The following is a 16,306-nucleotide window of genomic DNA, read 5'->3' as shown; positions in this document are numbered from 1 at the left end:
GGAACCCGGCAACGACCTACTACGGTAGAAACTTTTCATCATTTTAAAAATCGAAAATTTTCAAAACGATCTTATTTTTAAGCTGGACCCAGCCAGTAGCTAGTAAATTTTATTGAAAGTTTGTAAAAAATCTTTCATAGAAACATTATCTCCATAGTTACGAACACAGCAAAAAGTCTCCTAAATCAGTCCAGCTGTTCACAAATGTTGCTTCGTCATGTACATGTGGCATTTGATTTTATTTTTATTTATTTACCAAAAGTATTTAGCAACTTGTCAGTTTGTATATAAAGAACATCACACGTACACATAATCAAAAAAAAAATAGTTTCAGGACGTAAGAATATTACTTTTGACATTGAACTTCATTGTGAATGAGATGAATCATAGATAAGAAAGATAACATTAAATTAATACACTTGTAGTTACGATAGATCTTAACGTAGTACGAGGTTTCCTCGAATTTTCCTCGGACGCAACACTGATGGATGATTCATCTCACACAGTAGCGGGTGAACAGTCTCGCGAAAGGTCGCCAGCAGTCTGTGGCGATACTTGAACCGCAACGGTCGTGTTTCGAATTTCGAATTGCTGACAAATAGTCTCGATACTTTTACAAACGAATTTAAAAAGTAAGTGACTGGCCGATAAAAGTAAAATAAAAATGGCGCGAGTGTGGTTTATTGTGGCAGTGTTAATACAAATGGTTTATGCAAATAACTTTGATGAACGAAATTGCGACGAATGCATAAGAAAGGGTCATATATGGTGCAAGGAACTCGGGGTAAGAATAACTATACTTAACTATATAATAAAATTATTATTATCAATTTAACTCGATTCAAATCAGTTTTATTATCTACACAACAATAAATTTTACTTCACCATAATAATTCAATATTTGCACGTCATAATGTAAATTTCAATTAAGAAGTGATTAACAAATGAGGGTAATTTTATAACTGTGCCTGTTGCACATTTTAAAAAGCACCACAAAACGCGTAGAATTCACTTCACGACACAACTGAAAAATAATTATAATAAACGAGCACTTACAGGATACGTTCCAAAATTCTTGAACATATGTCATTCATTCGTGTAACAAAACAATATTAAATTTACGACCATTTAAAAATACAAAGAAGTTTCCGCGGAGCATTTAAGAGAGCAATAATTGATGAAGAAAAGAAAAAATGTCGAACAAAGCGGCATCAACGGAAGGAAACAATTGATCCAATGAACATCACGGCCGATGGACAACTGGACAAGAACTATTTTTAATGTTATCATAAATTGATCACTTTTGTTTATCGCTCATTAAAAATATTTCGTCTAATTTTTTAAATTTTCACGAGTACGGTAGTAGCAGTAGAATTAAGTATGGTGTATTGTACAAGTGATTGTAAGATATATTGAATGAAAACAGAAAATATTACCAGTAATCATGTACCGGTTATTTACCTGACTACACGAAGGAAATTAATATTTCTTTCGTTGTGTGTTCAATAGCCATCCTTAAGTATGGAACTATTGAAGTCGGTTTCTTTGGCGCTGCTTAACGGGTTGATAACTCTCATCCAAAAATTGTTACGTGATATTAATCCCATTTTCTGGTTAGGGTAGAGCAATTATTGATAATTGTTACATATTTCTACCTGCTATATACCATGTAAAACGTAATTTGGGTATCGACATAACATGTCCTATGAAATATATAAATTACATTGAAAAATGAGTTTCATACGTGTTCCGAACCGCAATCATTTAATTGGTAAACTCTTTCCTTAATGATTACCAGTGAGGGACTTAACGAATATTTACTGAAAGTCCACAGGTCAACTTCCTTAATATTATTATGCCTATTTAATGTCTTTCGAATATAAGTTTTTTAAATCATAATTGTACCTATTGTCTTATAACTTATTTTAATCATAAGCGTATTGTCTTATGAAATATAAAATATATCGACAGTGATTCGTAGCCTCAATTAGCATGAACTATAAGTGACGTACTTGCATTAATTTATTAAAGATTATGAAATTTTTGTACCTCCACTTCTTTAAGGCTTCCTTGATTGAAAGATGCAGGTGTAATAATACAAAGGTATCATCCGTGATCTCTAGCATGCTTCTGGTTTATTACTGGGTCCATTCCAACAGTAATGGTAGAGCAGCTGATTGATCTCATGCCGTAGTCCTTTGATGGTAGACAGCATAGTTCCATACTCACTTAGTAAAACAACATAAGTAACTTCACTTTTAAATTGCCATGATTAGCATATGCTAATCGTAACAATACATGGTTTCGCCATCAACAATGATTCGCTTTCCGCTCACCTGCAAGGAATACTTTGTTAAAACACTCCACCATGGTTCCTGTAGGAACACATAGGTATATAGCATTACTCTTTTTTCCTTTTTCCGGGGAGAAAAGGAGGTGTTATCTACTACTGCATTCCGCTAGTTATACCTAGTACCTACTGTCCTACGTAATAAGGGAGGCTATTGCTATATATGCTATTTCTAAGGATCATTTTTATATATAACTGAATGTCATTTGCGTCATTGCGTTCCTCAAAAGTTCACAAACAGTAACAATACTACAACGTACTTTGTTTAAAAATAATTCATGTAGCTGCCCTGTGTTTGATACATTTCTTAGTAAATTCCCTTAGATCACTCCTTATGAAAAACCCCTGTTTATTTGCCTGTCAACTTTGTAGAAGCTCTTCATTTTTCCTAGACTTTGCGTTTACTCATCAGGGAGTAAGTGATTGGTATTTTCAATGTTATTTTATTTATTTTATTATATTTGGGTGGCTCACAGCCATCAAAATAAACAAATACAGGACGATATGAATACAATAGATAAGCCAATTATGAGCCACCGCAGATAGTAATTTTATTTTATTTTTTTATTTTAGTAATACTTACTTACTTTAATCAAGGGAGTCATCAATGACTATAGATGCTATAAAACATTTAATTCTAGGATAAATAATGTGTTTTTATTTTAACCTCAGCATAACTTTATTCTTATTGTGTAATAAATAGCAAGCAAATATAATGTGTTATCTTAGTTCTAATAATCAAAAAATACAATTGTATCCGCTTTGAAAAACAATATTGCAATGATAATAATCACAAATTAATATATCACTTAATGGTAATTCCGAATGCATTAAAGTAATCTGCCCAGTATCAGCACGGAGTCGGGACTTTGTATCCGGCATGGTAGTAGGGTCATCTGCTATCTCATCAGAATATACATGATGAACAGTGGGTGCCATACTTGCTCTTCTACTTACCCCTTCGAAGATAAAAGGATCTTTTAATTGATATTTATTACGTTTCCAGAAATATAGACAAAATTCTAAATTATTGCAAAACCTATGTGTAACGTTTTTCAATAAAGTTTTGCTAAAGACTACTTACATTCATGTTTTAAAACAAAAGGAAAACCTTAGGGCGGTACAGTTTAAGTAAGCAATAATAAATCGTTTTCTTGAACGTCAGAGTAAAAATAAACTCCCTAACCTCGTTTAAAGTCTAAAAATACTTGCAATTTATCACCGCAATTATACTTAAACCCTTAAGAGACAGAGAGTCTCGTTTAAAGACCCGTTGTGTTACTAACTTTAGAAAAACAATACTAAACTATATACTAAATATAGATAATATATACCGCGTATATATCAAGTCTTTGTCTACAAAGGTTTGAAAGAATTAAGTTTACCTTTACTGTGACTTCGCAAACCAACATGAATCACAAACTCGAACGTTTCACCAGGAAAAATGTGTTTAAATTGCTTTACGAATCAGGTTCGAAAAATGTTACCCCAGCTATTCGGATTTATACGTCTTTATTTATAAGGCATTCATATTTTCCTGTCATTAATGATGCTCAGATTATTCATAGTGGATCTCAATTATATTAATATTTCAACCTTCCAATTGTACATCGACTCTGCATATTAAGTACTCTAACAACCAAAACATTGTTAGAACAGTAACGAGTTATGTTCTTTAATGGTGATGAATATTGCTGCGCAACGCATGTTGAATGCTCTTTATTGCTTATTAATTAAGATACCTATTAGGCAAATGTAACCATATCAATTTAGGTTTGTTTTCCTGTGGACAAATAAAGTCGTCATTATCCGCGTTGAGTCGAATTTGTCAACTAACAATATTCTTCTGACATGTCAGATATATTATTTGTGTCCAAATAATTAAATTGGTTAACTTCAGTTTCTTGATTGCAGTCGGGGCCTTCATGGTTAATTAATGTCTGGCCTTCAAAACAAACATAGTTTTTGTTTAAAACACTCAATTCCTTCATTGAATTGATGAATAATTTGTAATCACTGGTGCGAAGATTTTCGATTAGCTAAGGTAAAATCCGAGCACGATTGTTTTTAAACGTTAGATGAATTGTATTGCAGCAAGAATTAAACTCTAGGGACAAGTGCGCGTCAGGTCAAGCCTTGTTAGAGTACATTGTCAATGTAACAGCATAGTAATGGTTAATGGACATGAGTGAGTAGCTAATTGTGTCTACACTAATTACGCTAATTATTTCGCAACGCTTGTACCGCGGTAACAGTCCATTACCCCGCCTATCGCCATTATAGCCGGTCATCTATTCTAAATGGGTCCGATTGAGTGTAAAAATTGATTTATTAGCCATAAGAAGGTTTTCCTTAGACTATAAACTGGTAAATTTAAATTGTTTGGACATTAATGAACTCTACATGTACTGAAGTCTATTGCATAGTCCGTTTCCTTGTATTGCAATATACAACAACTAGACAATATAGCTATCTATTACATTATATATAGGTAATTATCGGTGTTAATTTCAACTTCAATTTATAAAGATTCGTAGGAACGAGCCACTATGACGTATTTTGTACAGTGAGTACAAAATTCTATTAGGCTCTATCCAACTGAGCCTAAAATATATCATAACTATATAGTAAAAACAAATGTACGTGTAATGAATCATTATATTCAATAGAGCCTTCACAAACAGGGATATAAGGAATGAGAATAAGGTCGCACGTTAACAAGTTCGTAGCCGCTTATTAAAATTTTAAATGCAATTATAATACGTGTAATAAAGCAAAGCAGAAACAGGTCACTCAATCAAAACAACAGACTTGATAAATTTAATCATATTTGTTATAAAATCGTCTTTCCAGAAAATAATTTAAAGTTATTGGTATGCCTAAGGATTTAAAACTACATGTTGCAATATAAAATCTTCCTATACCTCGGCCTTTTTGGAAAACATTTTGCGTCGTTCAGCAATTTTATGATGATGCCACATAATTAGCTGAAGTGCTGGGGGTACCTACCGATCGATAGACGAATTTCCTGCGTAACCCCATTTTCCAATATCCGCTACTTAAGTAAACAAACCAGCAGCAGTAAAAGAACCTTTGTCTTCCGTGAATCACTCCTGGTTTTAAGACGTTAAATCATTGTTATTTTTGCCATAATAAATTTGCATTAAGGATGGAGCCATTGGCGCGGTGCCATTCCGATCCTTCGTCCGTAAAGTGCATTCATGCAGACGCGTCGAACTTTGCCCGAATTATTATCATTTTTAAACATTACAAATTGCCTACATTACTCGCGATAGCGTTGCCCGGCTACTTATCATAGAAATACGTTCAATGCGAGGGACATTTCATATTGTTTAAATATTAAAAGACAAGTGAGTCTACCTCAATGGCGTAGTTGTATTACGGTACGCCTGCAGTGTTGAGGTCTCGGGTTCGATCAATGGTCGAGCAAAGTATATGTGTGTGAATAAAAGTAATTTACCATAATTGCATTTGCAGAGACAAGATGTTTGACTCATTATTGTATTTTAGAAATAATATACCGTTAAGTTAATCTGTTTCCTTTGACGTGGGTAGGACGCGGTAGGTGTTATAAGGTATTGCAAGAAAGCTGAATCAAAACTCATGAATCATACATGTGGTCTAGCGGCGTGAGTATAAATAAAGTGCTAGGAGCGTTACTAATCTCCGGAGTAATTCCTTCTGTAGGATATGCATAAACATAACCTCTTTGCCGAGATCAAATCCAATTAAACGCAAAATGCGTTGGTAGTAAGTGTTGTTGACTGTAAATCTGCCGTGTTACAAAACCTCACAAATTCATTTTGTAATGGGGACCTATATAGGTTCTATGCTATGCATATTTTCTCCATCACTAAGCCTAGCCTAGCCTAGCGGCAGCATACGTGGGTTATTGACTACGAGGTCTTGGTTTCAAATTTGACTACACTCTGTAACTGCTTTTCTGTCACGCCTTGGTAGGGAAGAGTTATACAGTTTATGCTCAGATGTAGAATTTCAGAAACGATAGAGAAGGCGTACGATATGAACCATACTTACGTTTCTACATGTAACAAAAGCGAAAGGAAGTTGAAGAAACGTATCAAAATACATCGTATTGGAAAACATCCGCTCTAAGCTTCATAGCGTAAACAATTTTAATAATTACATTGTAGTTATTGAATTAGAGCCGGAGTGAGCCGGCAAAATAAGTTGAGATCGTGCACGCAGAAGTGCATTAGGTACCAACATCCACGCAATCACACCATTCCAAGAAATTATAAACACACACCATCGACCTATATAATGTGTAATACACATCACAACGTTGCACAATATTCGTGCATCGCGCGCGACACTGCCATGAAATGAGTATAATCGTTATAGCATATAGACTTGATGAAATTTACACTGTCATCAATCATGCGCTAATGTCCCTTTTGTACAACGCCCATTATTTTTGCAGCGATATATTTTTAATAAACACATATGTTTTACTTGAACTTTATGTTTACGCAACTCGGGTGGGATTCGTGTGATATTATTTTTGTTATTTACGCAATTAATATTGCGGATAATCATAACCTCTGGCCGCGATTGATTGATGGGGTTGCGACGAGGCTCTGGCGTAATGTTGATATACGGCATGAACTTTGTCATTACCGTTGACATTTGGAGCAGAGGCCCACCTCTTCATTTTACATGAAACACTGACATATGACACAATTATAATTATTGTGTCAGGCACCTATTTTTCGGTGCTAAGAATTGCGCGGTTCGTAAACGATTGACGCTATTAAAATATTCAGTAAACTTCTCAGTTACTTAAATATCTTATTTAGCAAAAACATTGTTAGTAAATCTTTTTTACACATAATGTTACATTATGATCTCTATTTTCTACTATATAGACAGGATGATATTATTAATACCTTTGTATTGGTAAATTAATTCATCTGTTGAAGCCAATACGACTTAAGTACAGGTAGATAAGTGAAAGCTGCTTAACTTGTCATTTGACACTAGTCTTATGTTGGCTTCGGTTCTATTTACAATAGATATTTTGTAGTATACGTACTTATTTAGGTCGTATTACTACGTACCTACTAAAAATACTATATTTAATAATACATATTATTTAGAAACTTAATAGATTCATTTATGATAATCGTGTATAAGCTTCTATAAATAAGTAATGAAATTAATTAAATGATTTGATAACATTGAATATGACCCTGACGTAGTATTTAGTTTGTAACTGAAAATCGAAACAACACAAATCGAATAGTTACTCAAAATAAATAAATCGATAAATAAATAAACTAGAAATCAGTATTGCAAACATCATGCCTTACGAACGATAGTCGAATTAACTTTTTCTACTATTCTTTGTTGTGCCAAAGTGATCAGATCTTGAATGTTCGACCATGACACCGATGAATGCAATTCTTATTACATTATAATCATTGTATTTGTACAAGCGAATATTTGTAATAACCTCTAAATGTTATAAAATATGAAAATTCCAACATATACATAGTTACATTTTTATTCCTAGCTAGTTGTTACTCGCAGCTTCGCACACGTGAAAACCCCTTTCCCGGTACAAAAAGCCTATATCAATGTAACAATCCATAGCACCACCTTTAGCCGGTGCTATCTTTATAAAAGAAACAAATATTTCCCACAAAATTAGCGAGATAAAAGTAGACTTCGTGTTAATCCAGAACACGGTATATCCGGATGGCAAATTTCATCCAAATCAGTTCAGCTGTCTCTGCGTTAACTTTTAACAAACATCTAATCATTTTCAAAGTGAAATTATTTTATTATAAGTTTAGATAAGGTCATGTCACTGTTCTTATAAATCGCATGTCTTTAATAATGTGGTAAGTTTTTTTTTGTATTTCTTACAAACATTACCAATAGTAATTTATGTATAAAACTGCATTAAAATACTTCTGTTCAAGATATAGAAAAGGCTAGCTCTATTCTTACAGCGTATTATAATCTCTTAGCTATACTTCGCTTAGAACAATTTTGTTGAGAGAAGGTAATGGTATGAGGCGGCTATAATTGCTATATCCTTGTACAGAACTGTACTGATACAAAGATATTGAGAATATTACAATATACTATTTCGGTTAAATTGTTTTCCACGTACAAAATTACGCAATGAGAAACCAGCGTGAACTATTTCATAATAAAATAAAAGTTCACGAAAATAAATGCACCCAACTGAACGCATTGACCCTTTATAATTAATGTAATCAATTACACGACATACACCACAATAAATTGTATGAATTGCATTATACACGCTAATTACTTGATGCAGTGTTGATAATAAAAATGAACACTTTCCGAAAATGGCCGCCGCTACTCACGTGAGAAATGAATGAATCTCTTGCATATCAATCAGTGCAATTAAAACCGCTGCAGGCCGCTCCACTTACCCATTAACACGTTTAACACCAATATAAGCGTGAAACATCTCAGTTTTTGAATTAACACAGCTTGCGCAACGGTTACCTTTAAAATTTGTACAAAGGGCACGTTATTTCTGAGCGGTTCGATGAGATAGGATCTCGCAATCAATATACCGTAGGCAGTAATAGACTAGGTGATATTTTATAAACAACTTTGTTGTATATCAACATTTGCTGTCGAAAATTAATAATGAATGTTATGTAGTTTGAATAAGGGTGGTTATTAATCGTCTAATGTATCAACGCAGAATGTACCATCTAGGCGTTTTGCGAAGTAAATGATTTCAGTAGCCGCCCACGACAACACGCATTTAATATGTTGTTAGTCTAGCCGTAGTGAATGGACAAGCGAGACCGACAGTATCGTAATAGCATAACTGGCTTAAACTGAGTTAAAGCTGCACATAAAAATGTGCAACTACGTTGCAACAGAACACAGCCATTCCACTGGCTGGCGTGTTGTCGTTTTTATTGACCAACGTCGTAGTTCTATGTTATTATCACTAATTGTTTACTCGTACGTTGTCAACTATTATTAATCGAATGAATAATCGCTTAATTGTATAATATATTTAATAGAACAAGATATATGTCGTGGTAAACATCAATTCGTGACTGATATAAACAAGATTTACGTTAATCTATCATCTACCAAGTTAAAGATAAACTAAGAGTTTAAAGATTTCTCTAAACTCGTTTACCAATGCTGATGCCGTTCGTGCACGATCGAAAAAGGAAAGTCAAACGTAAACATTATTGCATATGGTGTGGGTACAATAATAAATTAGAAACAAATTAAAAGTATCCTAATATATATACACATATTTTTCATGTATTGAATTGATGATTCATTTAACTTTTTTTAAATGATTAATACATAACAGTCACCGTACATACTATTATATTCTTACTACCATACTTTCTATTCAAATTACAGGCTACCGATATCTATGATCTAGTCTATGTCTGCATTACACCACCCTTCTCTCGCAAAAGGCATATAAAAACCTTACAAAACCTCATATCCTTTAAAAAATAAGCTTAACAATGGATCAGTCACTAATCCATAACAAGAATGTACTTTAAAACACTTGGACGTGTATTTGGAGTGTCGCCAGATTTGATAGTTTTCTACTGCTTACGACGTCTGCGAAACTCCCGACTATTTGCCGCCTCCACAAGGTGCACTGACCCCGCATATAAGAAAATATATGAATACGATGGAATGTCTCATAGGACTTTTTAGCGTAGACAGGAATGTAAGGACGTAATTGTCACTGTCTCCACCGGTATTGACATATATAAATAAATACGATTTGTGTTTGTAGACTAATGTTTTTTTTAATACATTTCGCTAATGAGTAGCGAAATAACGTAATAGAATGGGGTGAATCACATTTGCGCTCATTTGGTCGTTCATTCGCTTCCCGCATACTTTGTGCTCTATGTAACTGGACAGACTCGATAAAGTTCGAACTCTACGCTTTAATGAATGCTCGTGATTATTACACTGTAAAACACTAAATAGAATGAACCTACAAAGTATGTATATGTTTTGGTAAACGCAAAATGTAATATACCTACAAAGGATATGTTTTTATATACAAACTATTTTTAGAACATAGCAATAAAACGTAAGCTCTATGAATAAAGACATGATACATTACTAGAAAACCGAGCCTCACAAGGTTTATAAACCTTTATAATATACATCTAACTGCAATTTCAATATAAATTAAGTTAAAAACAATATGCGTTAGCAAACAAAAAACTTATATTAAATAAAAATGTATTATAGAGCAAGAATAAATATGTAAATAATATTTTTTATATGGAAATACTTTGTGTATATCTAAGCATAAAACTTGTAAATGATTGATTCTATAATTGAAATTAATACCAATTGAAATAGAACAGTTTATGTATAATACCGTCTAATTAAAAACACTTAACGTCGGACTCTATGTTGTTATAATTGATTAACCACGTCTTATGATTTCCTTGTTATTTATTATATATAAATATACTATTCCATATAAATGTAGGTACGTAATGGTGTCAAAATAGCAAAGTTTTATAGAATGCCTACCACAACATGACTAAGAGAGTATGGTATTACCAAGAACATGCGGGTGATCTGTGACGGGAAAACAATAACTTTGTCATTGTCTTTATTAAAATATACATTCGATGAACCATGAATCTTATTTCATTCTTAAAATTTTCTGGTACAAATTTGGTAACAAAATATTATTAAGTTTAAAATATTAATAATTTTGTTCATTTGTGAGACATAGACCCCTGGAGCCTTACATATAAATAAAAGATGTCGATTTTCTTTCCAGCTAGTGTTACTTTTTACATATTAACCTATAAGGCCAACAACCAAACAGAACTGCAACAATTCCATTAGAATTAATTACTAATAGAAGATTTTCCTCATACATTTTGTCTATTGATGAAGAGCAAATAATCTTTAATTATATGCAGCGATTTTAATTCTTACTCATTTTTATTCCAATATGTTTCCTTGTAACTGAATTGGATATGGGATAAATACATGACTAAACTATTAAGCAAAGTTGGGTTTTCCCAAACTAACAGAAACTAAGCAGGGAAGGAAGATCTAGCTAGACTATGACCATATTGATACATACTATTGTTAGCAATGACCGTTAAAATATTATCAGTTATAACTTTATCGTCATCTTCCTTATATAAAATATTATTACAATTAAAAATTAAAAACAATGATTAAGTAGTAGGTTTTGTAATTTATTTTAATTCATAAATTTAAATACCTATACTATAGTTGCATTAGTGAATGATTTAAAATGTTAATTATTTATGCTTATTTACGTCCATTCATTGTAATATAATATATTTTTAATTACTATGACATGAGTAACTAATTTGTGTAAGTTACCACGGAGTAATTTGTATAAGCTAGGCTTACGAAGAAAATAACAGGGCTCGTAATCTCTACGAAAATTAAGTCCACAATTTTTTTGCTATTACACAACAATAAACATCATCACCAACCGCAAGATATCCATTCCTGAACATAGGCCTCCCCCAAAGATTTCCAGATCGACCTAGTGAATACGGCAATAATATGTATTATAATCTGCGATATCTATTAAATCTAGGGCTTTAGTAACAAATAAAACTTATCTTTAGATAAGATCTTAATTAGAGATTTTATATATTAAACTATTTTTAACAAAGCTTAAGTTATTATTTAAAAGTTTGTTCTCATCTAAACCAAATCGGTCTTCTTAACTAAAAAAAACTAAGCTGTAAAACCCGTCATATGGTGAACTTTAAAATATCAGATCTTTGAGATATTCTTAATATCTGTTAATTAAATAGTGAGGACCTTAAGATTTAAAACTTCAATTTGACAGCGTCTCTGCCGATATCGTACTTCAGAGTGAAACCGTATCGCATTTATGAATATGGAACTCGGATTCAGGACCGTGATCCTTCACGACTATCGATTCCTTGTTTCGAAAACCCCGAGCAATCGATGCAGTTTCTCACATAGAGTTACTGCCCAGCACTGTAAGCACTCATATTATCTTTACCACCCACGTCCTGCACGCCTGTCTATTCCGACAGAGTACTCAGACCATATATATTGCTGAACTACTCTGGCTTGCCATAAATGACAAAGACAGAGGGCAGATACATTATCTCGTCGATCGAAACACAGCGGGAATAATCGTCAAATCTCTACTATTATCGCGACACCCACATCGGCGGTTTCTGCGCAACCGAAGAGTTAATGGCCCTTTTTATTATGTAGCTAGTTATAATAAGACATACGTAGGACGAATAAAGCGGAGAAAGCAGTTTTTGTTTACAAAAAGCCGCTTTTATTGCACCATAATAATATTTTTATACGTCTGTAACAAAATGTATTATAATTCAAAAGTAAATATTTATCATTTTATATAATAAAAAGGTTGTTAAACAAATCATTTGGGTTAATGATGCCCTTTTGTATCGCGCTGGTATACTTTCGCAATATTCATGAATGAAAACTTTAAACATCAAACAAGTTGCATATCGTGCATTTATTTTTAGCCCTTGCAGACTGTGACCAATATCTTAGGAATTTTGTTAAGTTGCCCTTTAAACTTATCCATAAATAGACTCAGTGAAAAATAATCCACGCTGACACCATATCACAACAAAAATAAGATAGATATAATGAGGCGTCTGATAAAACAGTGGTAATTGTGCGGCAGGTAAACGACCTGACTTTGGATCTTGCTAAGCCAGTTTACTCGGCTGCTCTTTTTGTGTGGGTGTAAAATTGTTCCACACCCATCGTCTCCTCTGGCATTATAATTATATGACTTGAATATTACTCGCTGGGCGGCACTCGCAAACCCTTACTCGGTTTCATGCACAAAGCATCCTACTCTTCCCTTTGCTCATTCGCGCGAGCTATCTTCGCATCATAAATGTTTTATTTATATTGTGATGATGTGTAAACTGTTAACTTTTGAACACTCCCTAAAACATTCGTTAAATAAACATGAGAGGGTTGCGTTTTACTATGCATAAGAATGTTATACAAATAAACAACACATATTGAGTATTGTAAACAAAATTTCACTTTTACTGACATAAACAAGTGGAATCCTTTACAATAATTTCATGATGTATTTCATTGGAAGATTCCAGGTTTATAGACTGACAATGTTAATTGAATAACAAAACCACATAAAACGAACAGCTTTTGCTTGCAACTCTGTCTGTATATGAGTAAATCGAATCGTTCTACATATATATTTGGGAGTTCAAAGAAAACCATATTTTCGGCTTTGTCTAATAGAGTAATAAACATAAAAGAAACCGTTGTTTTATACGACGTAAATTTTAAAATGCTCAATTAGTTTTCCATAAAACCAATCGATCATGTAAACTTCTAATCTCTATTTTTATCTAAAAACCGGGCTTTCAAAACCCGGGAACCAAATGATTTATAAATGTATATTTTAGTTATTGTAGAGTAATTATAAAGGGTTTAATGAGACAAGTCGTGTAAATAACGATATGTAAAGTGAAGGCATGCAATACCGGTTGGCTGGTGTCATTACTTGGCCGGCGCCGCGCCGCGTCGGAGAGCGGCCGCACGTGGAATTATACTGTTGTGGAAATGAATATTTCATGGCAGCTTTTATGGATCTAAACGTTTTCTATTCAAGAGTCTGTTTGTCTAGCAAATGTGCCTATTTAAATCCTTGCTCCATGATTATATAGTACAATTTACGTCAACCACGCGCCCAAACTACATTAAGGTTGATTAAATTTGCCCTTAATCTCATTTTTTTTTACCTAACCTTGTAAACGTTTCTCTGTATAAATTCCTCAATATCAACATAATTTATGTCGAATTGCATTTGTTGTCGTAAATTTACTTACATCTTAAATTGATGTTTATCAATGAGTTACTAAATTTACGAATATAATGTAATACATTAAGGCTGGCTTCCACGACTTACTAAACATGTTTAACGCTAAACACATTTAAAACTTCGTGCTATCACTGTCATTCACTAAGAGTTAAGGAAGACACCACAATGATTAAAACATATTGAGCGTTAATCATATTTAATGAGGTGTTAAGTCAGTCTCAAAAGACGTGTTCATCCACATTAAACCTCTAATACAAAAAGTCTGTGCACGTGACTGTTAAATGTTTAGCACGAAGCACGCCCGCTCTCAAAGCTATTGCACGCCCTTGCCACTTCAAGAGGATCATTGTCCACTTGTTCCAATCTCAGTCAGACCGTTTAATGTTAGCGTTTGTGTAATTGTCGAGGAATCAGGCGACGACCCATAAACAGTAGCATAATAAGGGCATAGTTCAATTAAGTAATACTAACTACTGTTTTCAACAGATATTTGTAATTGCAGCACCAATTTAGGCGTTATGATCCATAATCATAATGCATTAAAATCCTTATTTGAATGTAATTGTTACGACGCAATTATGCGTTGATATTTATTTACATAACTCGCTTATTTAATACATCAATTTCGTAAAATATTCTCATAATATCCTGGTATACAATAATGTAATATTCATATTTTATTTAAAACTAACTACGCGGCGATTCTTGTATGTAAAAGTCTAGTTTTAAAGACGTAAAATACAGCGGTACAAATATAAGTAATTTGCCACTATGCATCATTTGCAAACACTGTGTATCTGCTGGAAGGTCATTGTTGCCAGTGTAATTAATGTCTCGATGAGAAATGCAGTGTAGTAGCACAAAGAACTGTGCGTAGTTTAAAGATCGGGTTGTCGTAGTTGTGCTACTATTTATGGGGAGCTTTATAGAATCATCAAGTTTCGTAAACATTTTCCAACTTTTCTTTCTTCGGCCGAGTTGAAAACTATAAAGCAAACCTTACATACTCCTATATTTACGCAAGACACTTCTTAATCTATAGCTTCATAAACAAAGCATAAGATTTATAAAATAAAGTGCGGTAGATTTTATGCGTTAATTTTTCTTGTTCATAGAGCGAGCACTGTCCTATAAAAGCAAACGACGACTGGTGTCCGACAGAACGAGAGGAGCTACCACCATTGCCTGCCAGCGAGTCACACGTTGCAAAAGAAAAAAGGTTGTACATAAGCAACCCTGGACGAGTGAAGATTCCGTATGCTTCTCCAACCAAACTAAACGTGAGCCAATTTAACTCTGATGCGTTTTAGCCGTATAATTAAATATAATTAATAATTATTGTACATACATTTTTATAGTACTCGCAAAAGCTTAACTGTCAAAGAGAAAATTACTAAATAAATCTAATTATTTTTTAGTATTTTTTTAATATTGACGATAACCTAGAAGTACTTTAAGCTGTTACTCGATACAATAACGATAAGAAAGAAGTCATTGCATCTCCATGACTATTGTGAATGTGTATGCATTCACACGAAATGGATACTCGTTTCCACATAATATGATAATATCAAGATTTACAAGATTATTAGAGATTTAAAATAACAATGTTTTGCAGGCGAACGTTGCAATCGTAAACTCGACACAAACCAAAAACATCGTAGTGTCCATTTTCGACACAGAATGCGATGGATCGCAATGTGTCGCTACCATCGAAGCAATTGTACAACCAGATTATTGTTTATCGACTGGATCGGTTTACGAACATGCCTACGCGAAGGTGACCATCGGGACACTGTCCGAGTTTATAATCAAGTACCACATAGCATGCGCGTGCATGTGCAGCCAACATGTGGAGATGGATTCCATGAAGTGTAATGGTTATGGTAATTTCACCTGCGGCGTCTGCTCGTGTCGCAAAGGATGGTGAGTTTTTTATACGGATTTATTTATTGTCCATAATATGTTAGTACGCTATCCTTTTGAATTATTGCTATAAAAATGTGTTGATACGACGTAATAAACATATATGGTAGTGT

At 33.5% G+C, this 16,306-nt stretch overlaps 1 protein-coding gene across 1 annotated transcript in view; it reads left to right on the top strand.

Moving 5' to 3' along the window:
• Positions 1–519: 519 nt before the first annotated feature.
• Positions 520–16,306, top strand: part of LOC115456281 (integrin beta-6) — a gene marked incomplete in the record, with an annotated part of 34,186 nt that continues 18,399 nt past the window's right edge. The window contains 3 exon segments of the mRNA XM_037441876.1: positions 520–784; positions 15,383–15,547; positions 15,886–16,193. Of these exon segments, the coding sequence (XP_037297773.1) occupies positions 665–784; positions 15,383–15,547; positions 15,886–16,193 (593 nt within the window).

Source organism: Manduca sexta, chromosome 23 (assembly GCF_014839805.1).
Source record: "Manduca sexta isolate Smith_Timp_Sample1 chromosome 23, JHU_Msex_v1.0, whole genome shotgun sequence".
In the NCBI taxonomy this organism is placed as follows: Eukaryota; Metazoa; Arthropoda; class Insecta; order Lepidoptera; family Sphingidae; genus Manduca; species Manduca sexta.
The sequence above is the reverse complement of the archived record's forward strand: the minus strand, read 5'-3'. Positions and strand labels throughout refer to the sequence as shown.